General features: G+C 41.7%; 1 protein-coding gene across 11 annotated transcripts in view; it reads right to left on the bottom strand.

Moving 5' to 3' along the window:
* The window catches only part of GPHN (gephyrin), a 444048-nt gene that overhangs the window by 154842 nt on the left and 271224 nt on the right, over window positions 1-17982 (bottom strand). For all 11 annotated transcript variants that reach the window (XM_059693242.1, XM_059693272.1, XM_059693252.1 and 8 more), the window contains one exon: window positions 43-177. In XM_059693242.1, the coding sequence (XP_059549225.1) occupies window positions 43-177 (135 nt within the window). The remainder of the gene's footprint in view (window positions 1-42; window positions 178-17982) is intronic.

Genomic DNA, 17982 nt, shown 5'->3' on the forward strand with positions numbered 1-17982 from the left:
CAGATTCACATCATAGCCACAGTACCAAGGGACTGTACTTACTTTTGGTGTTGGGCAGGAAGCAGTAGAAAGGCGAGATGTAGCCTGAGCACGAGGCGATTCTGAAGGAGTAGTGCTGAGGGAAGCTGTGTCTCGTGGGAGCACCTGAACGCCACGAGAAATTATGGAGTCTGGAATCTGAACAAGGGGAATATGCATGGTTTAATATTCTAAAAATACTAACAGCATATAAAACCAATACCCACACCTAACTTGTTGGATGGGGACATTCTTTTCTTCTCATATACTGTTAGTTATAAAAGTATCCAACAATTTGACGTAGAATAGAAACCTCCAGATTCAAAGCATTTCCCCTGGCCAAATAATATTTTATTAAACTTCTTTATGAGAGCTCTTAACCACAATTGCATTGTGGTCAGGAGTAAAGTGTTTGGCATTCATATACTGACTCTGTAATTTAATAGTTATGTATTTCCCAGATATTTTCCATTTCCCTTTCAGATTCATTTTCCATCCTTCTTCACCCTCTCTACTTTAAACTGACTTGTATAGATAGAATCAACAAGATATCCTGGGCTTTCTGGTTCCCAGTTGGATTCAGCCAATGGGAGGCACTGTCAGGAAACTAAAGGAGTGGAGGAACATAAAGTCTGGTATTTATTCCCCTGGCTTTTTCTCTACCAGGTCATTATAGGTTAGCTAGAATCACAGCCATGTCAGATGACACTTGCTTATAGCTCTTTTCTGGATTGTAATAGTAGCTCCCTTCCTTTGCTCCATTAGGACTATCCACTATTACTAGTCCCAGGGCACTGCATTATGTCTGGTTGCTTCCCCTAAAACAGTGATGGCGAACCTAAGATACGCGTGTCAGAAGTGACACGCAAACTCATTTTTTGGGTTGATTTTTCTTTGTTAAATGGCATTTAAATATATAAAATAAATATAAAAAATATAAATCTTTGTTTTACTATGGTTGTAGATATCAAAAAATTTCTATATGTGACACAGAGTTAAGTTTGGGTTTTTCAAAATGCTGACACGACGAGCTCAAAAGGTTCGCCATCACTGCCCTAAAATCTGCCCAAACCTTTGTAAATACCATAGTCCTTTATTAAACTCTTCTCCATTTAAGTATGCTATGACTTCTGCAGGGATACAGATGACTATATTTTTCCTTTTTTTAAAAAATTGAGAAGACATTAGTTTTATTCATACCAGAGGAATATATTTTTCTAATCATCATTTCTTTTATCTAAAAAATGAAGACAATGATAGCATCTACCTCACTGGATTACTGATGAGGATTAAATAAGATAGTGTATTTAAATTATCTAGCACTTCCAAGTAGTAAACAATAAATGTTGGCTATTATTATTATTGTTGTTATTATTATTAAATTATTCCTATCAACATGGTAAAGACTGATGTAGAGAATCACCATTCTAAAAATATACAAACATAAGGGCAAATAATGTGAATTATTTATTTTAAAAATCATTAATATTTATGTTGATTATAAAATTTATTATTTGGGGCTATGCATAATTTAGTTCATGCTCTGGGCTACTACTAATGGTATAGTTCTTCTATTCTCAAAGTGAGAATGTGACTACTTTCAAGTTTTGTGCACAAGATGGGAACAAGGTGATATTCAAAGAATATACCAAGAGAGATAAAGGGGAAAGAAACAGACACTAAATAGATGGGGTAGTCATTAGTGGTCTGAGAGAGAGCTACTTCATTATTTCATGAAGATAAATACTTGATTATAGGATATAAAGAAAAAAGATGAATGTAAGAAAAAGGAGGCAATGAATATGGATTACTCTGTTGATGAACATTTGTATTATTTTCATTTTGGAGACATTATGAACAATGCTACATTCTTGTTAATATATCGTAATTCCCACATGCATTAATTCTAGCACATATACATATACTCGGGAACAGAAGTGCTGTTATAGCGTATAAATACCTTCTTTTACAAATTCCTAAATTGGTTAAGCCAATTTATGTATATCACAAAAGAATGGTAACAATTGCTCTTATTCCACAATTTACCTCTACCTAGTACTGTCAGTATTATTAATTTTTGTCAAATCTGGTAGGTAGTATGGTGGTTTTACTTTTCCTTACCCTAATTATTAATGAGGGTAAACACCTTTTCATCTTTATTAGTCATTTAGATATTCTCTTTTGTAAAGTCCCTGTTCAAGTCTTTTGCCCCATTTTCCCTTATTGGGTTCTCTTTTATTGAACTGTTATACTTCTGTATCTATTCTGAATAACTCTTCTTTTATCAGTTTTATATTGTATAAATATATACTCCTACTATGCAGATTGTCTTCTTCCTTTATCATGTCTTTTTATGAATATAATCTTTTTATTTTAATTTAGTTAAACCTATCAATATTTTCTTGTATAGTTAGTAGTTTTTGTGTCTTAGAAGGAATCCTTTCTAAGTGACAACAGTGGAAATGGCAGAGTAGGAATGCCAAAAGTACATCCTTTCACTAAAGAGATGAATAAACTAGCAATAATGTCAGAATCAACTTTACCAGAAATCTAGAAACTAATAAAAAGTTTACTAGTATAGTAACTAGGAGAATGCTTAATCAATTTAAAAAAAACCCTACTGATCCCCCAATACACAGCTCAATGAATGGCCTTGAAGACACAGTCCACAATCCTGGTAAAGGTTCTTACAAATGAAGGAGAACAAACCTTATTCTAAAAAATTGTGGTTGTTTGTTTCAACATGTCTGGTGGTTCACTGAAGGACACACTTGAAGGGCTGCCTTTATTTCCCCTGATTTGTAACATTCCCAGAGCTCAGGCAGCTAACTAGGGAAAGGGGGCAGGGCACAGTAGTTGTCAAAATCTACTAAAGGGGTTCAGCAGCATACTTGAATAATAAGAAAAAGAATTAATGAACTTGAAGATAAATCAATTTAGAATGCCCAGTTTTAGAAGCAGAAAAAAAAAAAAAGAAGAAAAGTAAACAGAACTCAAGAAATCTAAGGGACACCAATAACTGTACCAAGATATGTGTAATGGGAGTTCCAGAGGAGAGGAAAGAGGCAGGGATAATATTTGAAGAAATAAGGCACCCAAATTTTCTAAATTTGATAAAGACAAAAAGCTCAACAACCCCAAGTTGGATAAACTCAAAGATTTCTAAACCGAGACACATTATAATCAAACTTCCGAGAGAAAAAGACAAAGACAGAATCCTGAAAACAGCAAAAGAGAAGCACTCATACAAAAGATCCTCAATAAGAGTAACAGCTGATTTCTCAACAGAAACCATAGGGATCAGTAGGCAGTGAAATGACAAACTAAAAATGCCAAAAATTGTATATCTGGCAAAATACTTCAAAAATAAAGGTTAATTCAAGACATTCTTAGATAAACAAAAAGGAGGAAGTCCTTCAGGCTGAAATGTAAGGACATTAGGTAGTAATTTGGAATTCATACGAAGAAATAAACAACACTGGTATTCTGCATAGGTAAATATAAAAGTCAGTATTGTACAGTGTATATTTTGGTTTGTAAATCCATATATATATATATTTGTTGCTTATATAATTTAAAAAGACAATTTTAGCGCTAGCAGGTTTGGCTCCATGGATAGAGCATCAGTCTATGGACTGAAGGGTCCTGGGTTCGATTCTGGTCAAGGGCACATGTCCAGGTTGCAGGCTTGATTCCCATGCAGAAGGCAGCCAATCAATGATGCTCTGTCATTATTGATGTTTCTCTCTCTCTCTCTCTCTCTCTCTCTCTCTCTCTCTCTCTCCCTTTCCTCTCCAAAATTAATAAAAATAAATAAATAAATAATCAAACAAACAAATAAAAAGACAATTCCAAGTAAAAAGTAACCAAGAGAGCTGGAATGGCTATAATAATATCAGAAGAAATGGATATTAAGCTAAAAACTATTATAAGAAATATTATATAATGATAAAAAAGTCAATTTATCAGAATATATGACAATTATAAACTTACATGCACTTAACCAGAGCCCCACAATATATGAAGCAAAAACTGACAGTATAAAAGAGAAAAAAATTTAACAATAGTAATGGGATATTCCAATGCTCAACTTTCAATAATGGTAAGAACAACTAGTTAAAAGGTCAAAAAGTAAAACAGATGACTTGAACAGTATAAATTAATTAGACCTAACAACCATGTAGAGAACAATCAGCCTGATAACAGTGGAATATACATTTTTCTTAAGTGAATATAGAATATTTTCCAGGATAGAGAAAATGTTAGGGCACAACATAATTTTCAGTAAAATATTAAAATCATAAAATGCATTTTCTCTGATTATAGAAATCAATACAGGAAGAAACTGGGAAATTTACAAATATGTGGTAATTAAACACATCCTTAAACAAATGAGTCATGGCAGAAATCATAAGGAAAATTAGAAAATATTTTGATATGAATAAAAATGAATACGTAACAGGGGCTTCTGGTCAAGATGATGGAGTAGGTAAACATGATACAGGCATTCTCCCATACCAGTTCAAAATTATAACTAAACTACAGAATAACATAATTGCAAATGGCCTGAAATCTAGCTGAACATAAGTCCTATAACTAAGGATATACAGAAACCACATGGAGACTGGTAGGAGGGGCATAGACATAGAACAGGCTGATCCCATACCCACATGTGATGGTTAAAATGGGCAAAGCTATCTTGGCTGCAGAGATATCCCCTTGAGGAGAAAGATGTCCGAGCCCCACACCAGGCTCTTCGGCCCAGGGTTACAGTGCCAGCAAAAGAAGTCCTCATAAGTTCTGGCTGTGAAAACCAGTGGAGAATGTGGCTGTTAAGAGTTCCAGGTGTTCCCCTTAAAGGGCCTATGCACAGATTTGCTTGGACTTATTTCCTCTGAGCTCCAGCACTGAGGCAGCAACTCGAAAGGTGCCAAGGATATGTGGGAAGGAATTGAATTGTATGGCATCAAGGCGAGGGCTGGCGGAGCAGCTCTCCCAGATAGAAGTTCTGGAAAAAACTATTGTTCTTTGCAGAGCCCTCCCCCTGCAGATGCACATGGGCACCATATCTGATTTTCCATCAACCTGATTAACACTGTTCACCTCCTGGTGATCCTCTGAGACCCGGCCGCACCCAACTTGTGGCTTTTCATTACAAGTGGCCTGTCTTGGCTCATGCTACAGACTTTCCTAAATTCTTTCAAAGGTTAATAAAGAACAAACAAGCAGTATCTGGCTTTGACATGCACTGTATCTCTTGCTAAGTGGCCCCAGGCTTAGGTAGCCAGGCTCTGTTCCTAACTTGGCCTCTCCTGCACCTCCAAGACCAGCACAAGTAGCAGCCAGCTGCAGATTGCTTTATGGATGGCCCTCGGTAGGGCATAGGCAGCAGCAGACCTTGGTCTCGACCTCAAGGGAGGCCCTAGAGCCAGTGCACCCTGTAGCCAGCTTCAGACCAGGCTGGAGCACTACCCAACCACCTCTACAAGTCATACTCTCAAGGAGTGAATATGTTGGGCACCAGAGCCGTACTGAAGCAAGTTCTGTTCTATGGGGTAGGCCCTTGCAAGCAACTCCTTTGCTCTAGTCGTGGCCAGTCCTCCTAGCTGATCACCCTGTGTGTCAATTCCTTCCAATAACATGCCAACGGCAATTTGGCTCAACTATAACAGGAGGGTGCACACAGTCCAAATGGGTGCATCTGGAGTACCAGACCAGGCTCAGGTGACTGGGGAGTCCGTGCCACTGGGCCCTCCAGACACCTACTACATAAGGTCACTCTACCAAGTCTGGGAGACACAGAAATCTATCTACTAGTATATATAAAAACAATCAGAGACACAGACACAATGGGGAGACAAAGAAACATGTGCCAAATGAAAGAACAGGAGACTCTCCAGAAAAAGAATTAAATTAAATAGAGGCAAGCAAACTACTAGATAAAACAATGGTTATAAGAATTCTCAAGGAGCTCGGTGAGAACTTCAACAGCATAAAAAAGGGCATATAAACCATAAAAAGAAAAAAGTTTGAAATGAATATAATAAATGAAATGAAGGCTATACTAGAAAGAATTAGAAGCAGTGGGTTGAATCAATGATTTAAAAGGTAGTAGAAAACATCCAATCAGAGCAGCAAAAAGAAAAAATAATTTTAAATAATGAGGATACTTTAAGGGATCTCTGGTACAACATCAACTGCAACAACATCTGTGTCATCAGGGTATGAGAAGGATAAGACAGAGAGCAAGGGATCGAGAACTTATTTGAAGAAATAATGACTGAAAACTTCCCCAAACCTGGTGAAAGAAAGAGACTCAAGTTCATTGAATTTGTAGATCCCTTTGGGTAGTATTGCCATCTTAACAATGTTTTCCCACTTATTTATGTCTTTTTATGTTTTGCAATTTTCAGTGTTCACTCTCTTTGATGCTATTGTAAATGGTATTTTTTTTAAATTTTCTTTTAAAAAATTTTAATGTCAGTATATACAAATCCAATTGATTTTTGTGGGTCCTTCATTTATCCTGCAACTTTGAATTTATTAGCTTTAATAGTTTTACTTTTTCCTTTTTAAATTGGATGCCCTTTATTTCTTTTTCTTGCCTAATTTCCCTGGCTTAAACTTCCAGTACAATGTTGAAAAAAAGTGTTGAGAGCAGACATCCTTGATCCTATCTTAGGGAGAAAGTTTCAATCTTTCATCATTAAGTAGGATGTTAACTATGGGTTTTGTTTTTGTTTTTTTATAAGATGCCCTTTAATCAGGTTGGGAAAGTTGCCTTCTATTCCTGGTTTTCTTACTGGTAAAATGCTTTTTCTACATCAATTGAGATAATCATGTGGATTTTTTTCTTTGGTTAATGCATCGTAATATAGTGATTATATTTCTTATGTTGTTTATATCCATGGAATAAATTTTACATGGTCATGGTTATAATCATTTTAATATGCTGTTGGATTCAATTTCCTAGTATCTTGTTTAGGATGCTTGCATCTATAATCATAAGGGATATTGGTTTGTAATTTTCATTTTTGTGTTCATTTATATTTTGTATCAGGATTATTTTATATCATTTTATGTCTTGATATTTATAGAGTAGGTTTCCTCACTTTGTTCTTTTTCTTATTCAAGAGTATCTTCGTTATTTTTGGCCCTTTCCATTGACAGTCTATAAAATTTTAGAAGCAGCTTGTCAATTATCTCTCTCCCTCTTTCAATTACACACACACACACAAATACACAACACATCACTTACAGATTATTAGTATTTTACTTACTACATTTGTATAGAAAAGTTTTGAGGAATGCCCTGCTGAACGATTAAAAAAGGTTTACTTCTGGGGAAATATAAAGATAAATGAGAATGAAATAAGAGTGTGGTTTAAATGCATGTTAATCTTATTAATGTTTCATTTTTACTTTTTAATAAGGAAAATGTATTTATGCATAGCTTACAATTAAAAACATTTTAGTAAAGAAAACCAATTCAAGATTTAGTTTCAAAAATGAGACGTGGTCAACACACTCAACAACTAGGGAAAGGTAAAGGAATGAGCACAATGTCTGGCATGCAGTTGATACTTAATCATTATTTCCTTAAAAAAACAAAACACAGTAAAAGCAGTCATTAACTTTGAAAATTACAATCTCTCTTTGTGATAAAAATGAACAAAGTATTAACTAAAAATATAGTTTAAACAAAAAGAAAAAATGTTTAGCTCTGATAGTCTTTAATTTCTTTAAGATAACAATAAGCAAGAATTGTCCTGGCCAAGTGGCTCAGTTGGTTGGAGTGTCGTCCTGTACACCAAAAGGTGGCAGGTTCAATTCCTGGTCAGGGCACATACCTAGGTTGTGGGTTTGATTCCCAGTCGGGCGTGAATAAGAGGCAACCAGTTGATGTTTCTCCCTCACTTTGATGTTTCTCTCTCTCTTTTCCTTCTTCTCTCTAAAAATCAATAAAAACATATCGTCAGGGTGAGGATTAAGAAAAAAAAAGAGCAAGAACAGAGAATAGGGGAAATGAGATGAAAAAGGTGAAGGTCTGTATCTCATCAATATATATATAAAGGAATCAATAAGGGATAAGCCAAAGACTTTCCAAGGAGTAGTGAGAATCTACCTAGAGTAAGCAGAATTTGTAGTGGGTTAAGTCAGCAAAAAATGAGAAAGAGAAATGCCAAATCACTTTCAAAAGAAATAACATTCTTACTTTTAGAGAACTAATCTGTATTCCTATTATCTTACACAACTACAGGGAGAAAACAATTTGTCCTAGTTGATTGAAAACTCTGTAGATATATAATTAAACAATAGAATTTTCTTCATTAAGGGAAACTGTAATGGGAATACATACTTTCTTAGGAACTGTGCTGATTCTATCTATGTTGCTTTTACTTTCCTAAAGCTAATTTGATTGATAGGGTGAACACTTCTAAAAGAAAAAATAGAGAGTTAAACATCAAAATCAGAATACATAGCCAAAATATCGTTTTCCTTTTTGAACTCCATAGTCTTTTGAAATGCCAGTAAGAATAACAACAGTGAAAACATACACATTTGTATTTGGTGCAAGGTAAATTCATAAGTAAGCCTACATTTCACCCTTTGAATCATTAATTTTATCACTTAAAATTTTTTTATTCTGAAAAATGGTTAAACTTACAGAAAAGTTGCAAGACTAATACATTAAAAGATCTATTATTTGGATTTAATTTTATGTAGCTCGTGAGCAAATTTATAATAATTGGAATCAGTCTCCAAAAGCAGCCATATATGAAAAAGTATGGCTTCCATAGCCATAATTTGTCAATCTCCACTGGTAAGGCTTTTGGAGTCCCTGTTAACTTTGGTGGTTAGTTCTATCATATGTACACTCTCTTAATAACTTCTCTGTTTAGAGACCTTTACAGACATCTCAGTGTGCAATATAGGATCTGAATAATAAGAACAGATGACATATGCATACCTAAATGGGTTCTGTCTGAAAATATACAACATATATCCTTCCAGAGCTTTGGTACTAATCCTTTAAAGGCTATGATTAAACATAACGGAAATTTTACTAAAGAACAAAGCTATCATACCTATCTTGCATTCAGTAGGTATCTTATGACAAATCATTTATAAAATTCTGTGGACAAAATTGATAAAGTGGGTTTTCATGACTATAAGAGAAGTATATGTTAGCTGGTTAAGTGTTATAGCCAACAGGGTTGCTGGCAGTATGTACAATGACCTATCCTAAAAAAGAGCTCTATAAGTGACTCGCATAAAAGCATGGTTAATATATCTGTAGGTAACAGAGCTAGAAAAGACAGGAAATATACTTAATGGCCAATATAGATTTAAAAAAAGATCTTCTCAGGCTAGACTCATCAGTTGAATGTAGCAAAATGGAAAAAAAAATTCATTGATTTTTAGAGAAGTGAAGGGAGAGGGAAAGAGAGAAACATCTGTGTGAGAGCAAAACATTGATTGGTTGCCTCCAGCATGTCCCTCCCCAGGGATCGAGCCCACAACCCAAGCATGTGCCCTGACCGGGAATCAAATCATAAACTTTGCGATGCCTAACCAAGCCACATCGGCCAGGGCGCAAAATGAAATTTAACAAGAATAAGACCTGAATTTAGATTAAAATAAGCAATACAAAAATCCACAAGAATTTCTGATATATCCTATATAATAAAGAGGTAATATGCAAAGTGACCATCACTCCAACACACAAGATGGCCGTCCCCATGTGGACACAAGATGGCTAGCAGGGAAGCGCAGTTGGGGGCGACGAGGCCTGCAGGGAAGGGCAGTTGGGGGGACCCAGGCCTGCAGGGGAGGGCAGTTGTGGGGGACCAGAAATTCAGGGGAGGGCAGTTAGGGGTGACCAGGCCAACAGGGGAGGGCAGTTGGGAGGGGCCAGGCCTGCAGGGGAGGGCAGTTGGGGGCAACCAGGCCAGCAAGGGAGGGTAGTTAGGGGTGACCGGGCCAGCAGGGGAGGGCAGTCAGGTGCAATCGGGCAGGCAGGGGAGCAGATGTTGATCAGGCTGGCATGGGAGTGGTTAGGGGTGATCAGGCTGGCAGACAGGCAAACGGTTGGGTGCCAGCAGTCCTGGATTGTGAGAGGGAAGTCTGACTGCCCATTTAGGCCTGATCCTGGTGATGGGATCAGGCCTAAACAGGCAGTCAGACAGCCCTCAAGGGGTCCCAGATTGAAGAGGGTGCAGGCTGGGCTGAGGGACACCCCCCCACTCCTGTGCATGATTTTCATGCACTGGGCCTCTAGTATATATATAACACACACACTGTGATTTTGTCTACACAGTAAACATATAAGGTATAACTATAAGCTATCTTTTTTATAAATGTAAAAATTTAAATATTCATATGAGTGTTTCTTTACAAGTACTATCTCCACTTATTAAAATTACAAATGAGAAACTGAACGTTAAATCTTGAGTAATTTGCCCCAAATGTTAAGTGGTAAACTCAGGGCTTATATCTAGTTTTTCTGATTTTAAGTTTCATAATTTTACATTATTCCACGCTGCTTTGTATGCCTCAGAATGGGAACCAGCTGAGGGAAAACTGTGATTTTTCTCTCCAATAGGTAGATGCTCCCTTTTAAAAATTAATTTTTAAATTTTACATTAGTAAAGCTTGTAACAATAAGCCAAATAGTTCATAGAGATATTGCAAATGACTGTCTCATGTAGATATCTAAAACACTGATACTAAATCTGGGCATTCATAACCACTGAGGCTCATTGATGAAGTTAGTGCCAGATAAGCATTCACAGAGTTAACACAACTTCTTTAGGAGTACTGAGGACGTTAAAAACCTTCCTTTTAATCATTTTCTGTTACCTATTTCTTCTTTTTCATTCTTTTCTATGGATGTTAGGTCTGTAGAAATAGAATATTATACTCTTTGATTTATAGCTCTGATAATCATTTGTCAAAGGAAGTGTAAGTCTACTTACAAAACTGAATTATCTGTCAAAAGACCATAACCACTACTTACAAAGGATTATTAAATATCAATTAATAAATAATAATTCCCTGGTGATGCCATATGAGGCCACCCAGTTAGAATACTTAAATAGCCATTTTCAACTAGTTTCTCCAGAGAATGAAATCTACACTAATAAAAGAGAAACATGGTAATTGTTGTATGACCGCTACCCTTCCCATTGGCTAATCAGGGAGATACGGACATTAACTGTCAGCCAAGATGGCGGCCGGCAGCCAGGCAGCTTGAAACTAACATGAGGCTTGCTTGCTTCAGTGACGGAGGACTCCAACGTTCCCCGCCTGCCGCTGAAGGCCTCTGAGCCTGCAGTTTCAAACATTGTAACAAATATAGACGCTAAACAAAACCCCTGAAACCAGCTTTCAGCCAGCTGGGATCTCAGAGCTGGAGTTGATACAGAGTTTCGAGAACCGAAACAAACCAGATACCTGCTTTCAGGAGCGGAGGCCTAAGAGCTGGAGCCTCAGAGCTAAAGCTGGCCCAGAATAAAAAAAGAAAAAAAGAAAAAAAGGAGTGGTTGGGAGCTTCAGTCCCAGCCTGAAAACAGCTCTCAGCCCCTCACCCAGACTGGCCAGGCACCCCAGTGGGGACCCCCACCCTGAAGGGTGTGTGACCAGCTGCAAGCAGCCATCATCCCCTCATCCAGGCTGGCCAGGCACCCCAGTGGGGACCCCCACCCTGATCCAGGACACCCTTCAAGGCAAACCAGCCGGCCCCCACCCGTGCACCAGGCCTCTATTCTATATAGTAAAAGGGTAATATGCCTCCCAGCACTGGGATCAACAGAGCTGAGAGGCCTCCCGGCACCAGGATCAGTGTGACAGGGCACAGCGCCCAAACCCCCTGATTGCCCTGCAGCTGTGTGTGTGACAGGGGGCAGGGCCACAACCTCCCTAGTGGCCCTGCTCTGTTCGTGAGAGGTAAAGTTGCCCCAACCCCCTGATCGGCCCTGCTCTGTGGGTGATAGAGGGCGGCGCCACAACCCCCGCCCCCACCCCCCCCACGGGCCCTGCTCTGAGTGTGATGGGGTAGAGCCATAACCTCCCCATCGGCCCTGTCCTGAGTGTGACAGTGGCGGTGTCCCAACCCCCTGATCGGCCCTGCTCGGTGGGTGATAGAGGGCGGCGCCCCAACCCCCTGATCCGCCCTGCTCTGTGTGTGACAGGGGGCGGTGTGCCAACTCCCCTATCGGCCCTACTCTGTGAGTGACAGGGGGGAGCTCCTCAACCCCCTGATGGGCCCTTCTCTGTGCATGACAGGGGGGAGCTCCCCAACCCCCTGATGGGCCCTGCTCTGTGCGTGACAGGGGGCAGTGCCCCAACCCCCTGATTGGCCCTGCTCTGTGCGTGACAGGGGGCGGTGCCCCAACCCCCCTATCGGCCCTACCCTGAGCGTGACTGAAGGTAGCATCGCAACTTCCCAATCCTCCCTGCTCTGTGCATGACAGGGGGCGGTGCCCCAACTCCCCAATTGGCCCTGCTCTGAGCCCGACCAGGGGCTGCACCTAGGGATTGGGCCTGCCCTCTGCCACCCGGGAGCAGGCCTAAGCCAGCAGGTCGTTATCTCCCGAGGGATACCAGACTGCGAGAGGGCACAGGCCAGGCTGAGGGACCCCCCCCCCCAGTGCACAAATTTTTGTGCACCGGGCCTCTAGTCCTAGTAATAAAAGGAATCCACCATATGTAATAATTTCTCTTCCAGGCATCTAGAATGGTACTAGGTATGTGCAATCCTTGGGACTACTAAAAATACAAAACAAGCCACTCCAGAAGGGGTCAATGGGGGAAAATAGGGGACATATGTAATACTTTCAACAAAAAGAGTTTTAAAACAAAGAGCCATTAAAATAATTTTCAGTGTAATAGTATAAAACTCAGACATTAATAACTTAAAACTTTGGTTATGAATATAAAACTTCCAAATACTTTATTTTGAAAACCAGGATGATTATTACAGTTGTGGTTGTTTTATAAGATGAGAATACAAAAAACAGTCCTGGTTCAAGTTTCATATATTTTTGAATGTTTATAATTTATAACAAAGCTATATCTGGAGAATTCACATGCTAGTTGTCAACTGAAATTCATTAGTAATTTTAAAAATCAATATTTAAGTTTTCTACTTGTCCTGTGACTAACTCAAGTTTATTTCCAACCAGGTAGGGCTTGTTGTATATAAAGATTAAAGTCTTCATTTTGGTAGTGTTATCTCCCAAGAAACCACTAGTTCCCCACGTACCCCTCCATACCCTCTTCCCCAAATTATGAGTGCTTGTTCTCCCTAAATATTTAAAGGCAAAATTTATTTCAGTACTTTTTCCTCTCAGTTTATATCCCTATTAGGGATTTTATTTATATATATATATATATATACACACACACACACACACACACACACACACTAGGGGCCCGGTGCACGAAATTCGTGCACTGGGTGTGTGTGTGGGGGGAGTGTCCCTCAGCCCAGCCTGCCCCCTCTCACATACTGGGAGCCCTCAGGCGTTGACCCCCATCACCCTCCAATCGCAGGATCGGCCCCTTGCCCAGGCCTGACGCCTCTGGCCTAGGCGTCCGGCCCGGGCAGCGGGGACCCGCAGCTGCAGCGGCCCCGCGATCGTGGGCTTCGCTTTAGGCCCATGCAAGGGACCCCTAGCTCCTGGGACTGCCAGCTTCAACCGTGCCCAGCTCCCATCGCTGGCTCCACCCCTACTTCCTGCTATCACTGGCCAGGGGGGAAAAGGCACCTGATTCTCCGATCATGGCTGGGGAGCAGGGCAAAGGCGGCCCCAAGGCCGCCTTTGCCCTGCCCCCCAGCTCTTAGCTCCCCGCTGGGTTTCCAATCACTGTCAGTGGCAGGGGGCTTCTTCCTGCTTTCCCTTTCACCTCCCTGCATTGTGCCTACATATGCAAATTAACCGCCATCTTGTTGGCAATTAACTGCCAATCTTAGTTGGCAGTTAATTTGCATATAGCCCTGATTAGCCAATGAAAAGGGTAGCTCGTACGCCAATTATCATTTTTCTCTTTTATTAGTGTTGAGATATATATATATATATATATATATATATATATATATATTCCCCCCCCCCAGTGGTCAGATTATTATGACCACCTGATGTTTGTAGGCAAATTAGCTATAATTTCGCACTGAAGTTGCAAGAGGGCCAGACCATTATAAATAGGGAAGCAGGTTGTTAACCACAACAGAAGTGATTTTTTTCTGATGATATGGGTAAACAACGCGATTTAACAGCCTTTGAACATGGGAGATTATATACACACACACACACACACACACACTGAGTGGCCAGATTATTATGACTACCTGACGTTTGTAGGCAAATTAGCCGTACAGTGCACCGTATGGGATATGGAAGCCAAAGGCCTGTTCGAACACCTTTGTTGTCTGCAGTTACGAAGATAAAATGTCTCCAGTTCACACAGGAACACAAGGAAAAAACAGTCGAGCATTGGAAAAAAGTCATGTGGTCCGACGAATCATGTTTACAGTTGCATCAAGCAGATGGCAGAGTGAGAATTTGGCGGAAACAGCATGAAACCATGCATCCCACATGCATGAGTACAACCTTTCAAGCTGGTGGGGGCAGTGTTATAGTTTGGGGCATGTTTTCCTGGCATGATTTGGGCCCTTTAATTCATGTGGAACAACGTCTGAATAGCACAACATACCTAAGTATCATTGCTGATCAAGGTCATCCTATCATGTTGATGGCGTATCCCAGTGGTCGGCAAACTCATCAGTCAACAGAGCCAAATATCAACAGTACAACAACTGAAATTTCTTTTGAGAGCCAAATTTTTTAAACTTAAACTATATAGGTAGGTACATTGTTATTAACTTAATTAGGGTACTCCTAAGCTGGCCTTTGCTAAAAACATCCTCAATCTGATTGAGGTATGTTCGCTGAGGTCAACCCCTTCCAACTCTCTCATGCACACTCCTCTTGTACACTTGTTTCGTCTATCTCCTTTCCTTCATAATCTCTATATGTCCAAACCATCTCAACATACCTTTCTCAATCCTCGACACTACATCTTCTTTCATTCCACAACGTTCCCTAAAATTAACTTAATAAACTTTACTTAAAGTTTTAAGTCAACTTCGCACTGTACGTGCGTGCCCGTACGTGGTATTTTGTGGAATAGCCACTCTCAAGGGGCCAAAGAGCTGAATGTGGCTCGTGAGCCGCGGTTTGCCGACCACCGGTGTATCCCAATAGAGATGGCTTCTTCCAACAAGACAAAGTGCCATGCCACGGTGCTCGTATTGTGCAGGAGTGGTTTCAAGAACATGAGGGAGACTTTACCTTGCTTAGGTGGCTCCCACAATCACCATATCTCAATCCAATTGAGCATTTGTGGGACGAAGTTAAAAGAGCCATCAGGCAGCTGGTTCCACAACCATCAAATCTCACAGAACTGGACAGTGCTATTCATCAGGCATGGTGTCAGATTCCTCACATCACCTTTCAACATCTCGTGGAGTCAATGACAAGAATTGACACAGAATTGAAAGCAAAAGGTGGCCCAATGAAGTACTGATGGGGTGGTCATAATAATCTGGCCACTTATGTTCAAATATATCCCACATTCAAAGGCTGTTAAATCACGTTGTTTACCCATATCTTCAGAAAAAAATCACTTCTACTGTCGTGGTAAACAATCTGCTTCCCTATTTATAAAAGTCTGGCCCTCTAGCAACTTCAGTGCGAAATTACAGCTAATTTGCCTACAAACATCAGGTGGTCATAATAATCTGGTCACTCAGTACACACACACACACACACACACACACACACACACACACACACTAGAGGCCCGTTGCCCGAAAATTCGTGCAAGAGTAGGCCTTCCTTCCCTGGGCTGCTGGCACTGGCTTCCCTCTGGCACCTGGGACCAGGGCTTCCCTCTCTCTGGCCTGCCGCAGGCACCCGGGACCCCAGGCAGCTTCCTCTAGGCTGGGCCCCGGCTTTGTCAGGAAGTATGTCCAGAATGACGTTAGGAAGATGTCAGGTCTATCCGGTCTAATAAGCATATTACCCTTTTATTAGTGTGTGTGTGTGTGTGTGTGTGTGTGTGCATATATATATGTAATCTTGATTTCAGAGAGGAAGGGAGAGGGGGAGAGAGAAACATCAATGACAGAGAATCATGGATCAGCTGCCTCCTGCATGCCCCCTACTGGGGATTGAACTCACAACCTGGGCATGTGCCCTTGACCGGAATTGAACTCGGGACCCTGCAGGCTGCAGGCTGATGCTCTATCTACTAAGCCAAACCAGCCAGGGTATCACCAGTTACTTTTAGAACGTTGTATTGCTTCTAGAAGAAACCCCGTGCCACCTTACCCATCTAGTTGCCTGCCCCACCCAGCTATCTGCACACTGCTGTTTGAGACATTTCATGGGAATGGGACCATACACAATGGGCCTCACTTGGGTGTATACCTCGGAGTGGCGGGTTGCAGGGTCCTATGTGACTGATATTAATCATTTGAGGAGCGGCCGCACCATTTCAATTCCAACAGCAGTGTGTGAAGGCTCGGATTTGTCCACATCCTCACCAACACTTGCTATCATGTAACTTTTGGTTCTAGCCTCCAAGGTGACCTCGGGGTCCCGCCGAAGCATTGCTCTCTAGAGCAACAATCTATGCTTCTCAATTCAGTTTTAAAAGTGGATGTTGTTTACAATGTCTGCACAAACATGCCTATTGGTAAGTTCTTGCTGCTCAGGATCTGCTGTGACACAGCTTGCAAGGGCTAAGTCTGCCCCAGGCCAACTTCACCCCCCCCCGGATGTCTGGTCCTGTCTGGTACCTGGGGAGGGGTTGGGGGCACCAGCCAACCCCCTGCAGGGCTGTTCACAGACTGCATTGGGCTTTGGGAGCCAAGGGAGGAAGAGCGAGGTTCAGGTGCAGCTTTGGGGCCGTGCCTGTCGCAGTGACTGTGCTGCTCCCTACAGGCTGAGGTGAACGGTATGTGGGGGGCACCTTCTCTGAATGAAGCCATGGGATCCCAGGAGCTCCTGGGTGCCCATCTGCAGGCTCCACTGTGCCCACCGTCCTGGCTTCTACGCTGCCTGGCAAAGGTCCGATCAGCAAAAATGAAAACTTTAAAGAGGTGATGTGGGCTCCACCTCAGAGTGGCTCAGACATGGTTCACGGTCCCACGTGGGACTGCAGACACCAGTGGGGGTGGGCAGCGGCCACGCGGGGCCGGCATGGCCCTCTTCGTTGGGAGAGAAAGCCCACGGGGCTGAAAGCTCCCTCTTCAAACACTGATCGCTGGTCACAGTCTGGACCCCAACTCCCATCCACAGGCCCTCCTCACGAAGTAAAGGGTGCCAGGTGAGGCCTCTTCCTGGCCGTCCCCACAGACCCGTTGGCTCTCCTGAGTCTGTGGGGGCAGATTGTGGGGCTCCCCACTGGGCAGCGCAGCCACAGCTGCAGCCCTGAGGCCAGGCTCTGGGCTCGGAACTGGGGTCCCCAGTGCCGCAGCCCCCTAATCTGCAGCACCCCTGATCCACAGCTCCCTGATCCGCAGTCCCCTGTGCAGTGACTCTGGGCTCACTTTGAATGTGTCATTATTCCAGGCCTGAGGGTGTGCTGGCCGATAGGGGGCTGGCGGTGCTGGAAGCCTGCGGCTGCTCAAGTCCCTGCTGTTAGGTTGTGACCGTTATGGCATCCGGGCTAATTTGCATATTTCTCTATTTTATATATATATAGATATATGGCTAATATGCAAAGTGTCACCTTAGGAGTTCGACTGGGAGACTGGGAGTTTGATCGCTCACTATGATGTGAGCTGACCACCAAGGGGTGGTGTGGAATGAAGGAAGGCCCTGCCTGGCAGCCAGAAGGCCCCGATCGGCCCTGATTGCTGGCCAGGCCTAGGGACTCTACCCGTGCACGAAT

The sequence above is a fragment of the Myotis daubentonii genome, chromosome 1 (genome assembly GCF_963259705.1).
Source record: "Myotis daubentonii chromosome 1, mMyoDau2.1, whole genome shotgun sequence".
NCBI lineage: Eukaryota > Metazoa > Chordata > Mammalia > Chiroptera > Vespertilionidae > Myotis > Myotis daubentonii.